Source organism: Sinocyclocheilus grahami, unplaced genomic scaffold (assembly GCF_001515645.1).
Source record: "Sinocyclocheilus grahami isolate Dianchi unplaced genomic scaffold, SAMN03320097.WGS_v1.1 scaffold14279.1, whole genome shotgun sequence".
Taxonomy (NCBI): Eukaryota; Metazoa; Chordata; class Actinopteri; order Cypriniformes; family Cyprinidae; genus Sinocyclocheilus; species Sinocyclocheilus grahami.
In genome coordinates, this window is record NW_015515284.1 from 1 (window position 1) to 778 (window position 778).

The following is a 778-nucleotide window of genomic DNA, read 5'->3' on the forward strand; positions in this document are numbered from 1 at the left end:
TGTGTGTGTGTGTGTGTGTGTGTGTGAGAGAGAGAGAGAGAGGGACGGATTCGCTCTCAGGTGTTTGTAAAGCTGCAGCGCGTTCACACCTTTCTCTTCATCCATATACCTGACCAGAAACTGAAACAAGCGCAACTCAAGCCGACAGAACACTGGAATAAACCAGAGAACTCGCTTTGATCTCCTTCCTTCTCTGTCAATGAAAATGAGCAGCCGACGGCGACGATGCAAGCGGCAGCTGATCAAGTTCACTCAGCACATAGCTCGATTAATCACAGGCACGCTGAGCTCAGGTAAAGCCGAACAGTTTATACAGCATCTCTCTTCTGGATGTGATGTAGCGCTCTGGATGAGACTAAAAAGTTGACTTAATAGACTTATTTCATCATTCGACTGTCGCTTTGTTGTCCTGAAGTTCATTACATCTTTTATCACGCTCAGCTTTTGTTCCTGAACTGTTAGCATTAAATATCTGGAGGACCATAAACATCGTGCAACTAAAGCAGTGATTTTATTAAAAACTTAAAGTGCAACATGAGCCAATTCTGAATTTGAGGATTTCTCAGTCTGTGTGTTTCACACAAACGCATGTAGAGGAGGATTGTGACACAATAGACACATTAAATGTAATTAGTAGGTTAATTACTGATCATTAGTTCATGACTGCTGTGTGTGAAAATGTATGATTAACTTGAATGACTTTTAAACTAAAAGACACTGCACTGAAGGTATAGGTACATTATCAGCATTCACTGGGAATCACACCCATGCAATGCAA

General features: G+C 41.5%; 1 protein-coding gene across 1 annotated transcript in view; it reads left to right on the forward strand.

Annotated features, from left to right (window-relative positions):
• Positions 1–163: 163 nt before the first annotated feature.
• LOC107579113 (Kv channel-interacting protein 4-like) overlaps positions 164–778 on the forward strand; it is a gene marked incomplete at its 3' end in the record, with an annotated part of 5074 nt that continues 4459 nt past the window's right edge. Inside the window, exon 1 of the mRNA XM_016264981.1 lies at positions 164–293. Within this exon, the coding sequence (XP_016120467.1) occupies positions 200–293 (94 nt within the window). The remainder of the gene's footprint in view (positions 294–778) is intronic.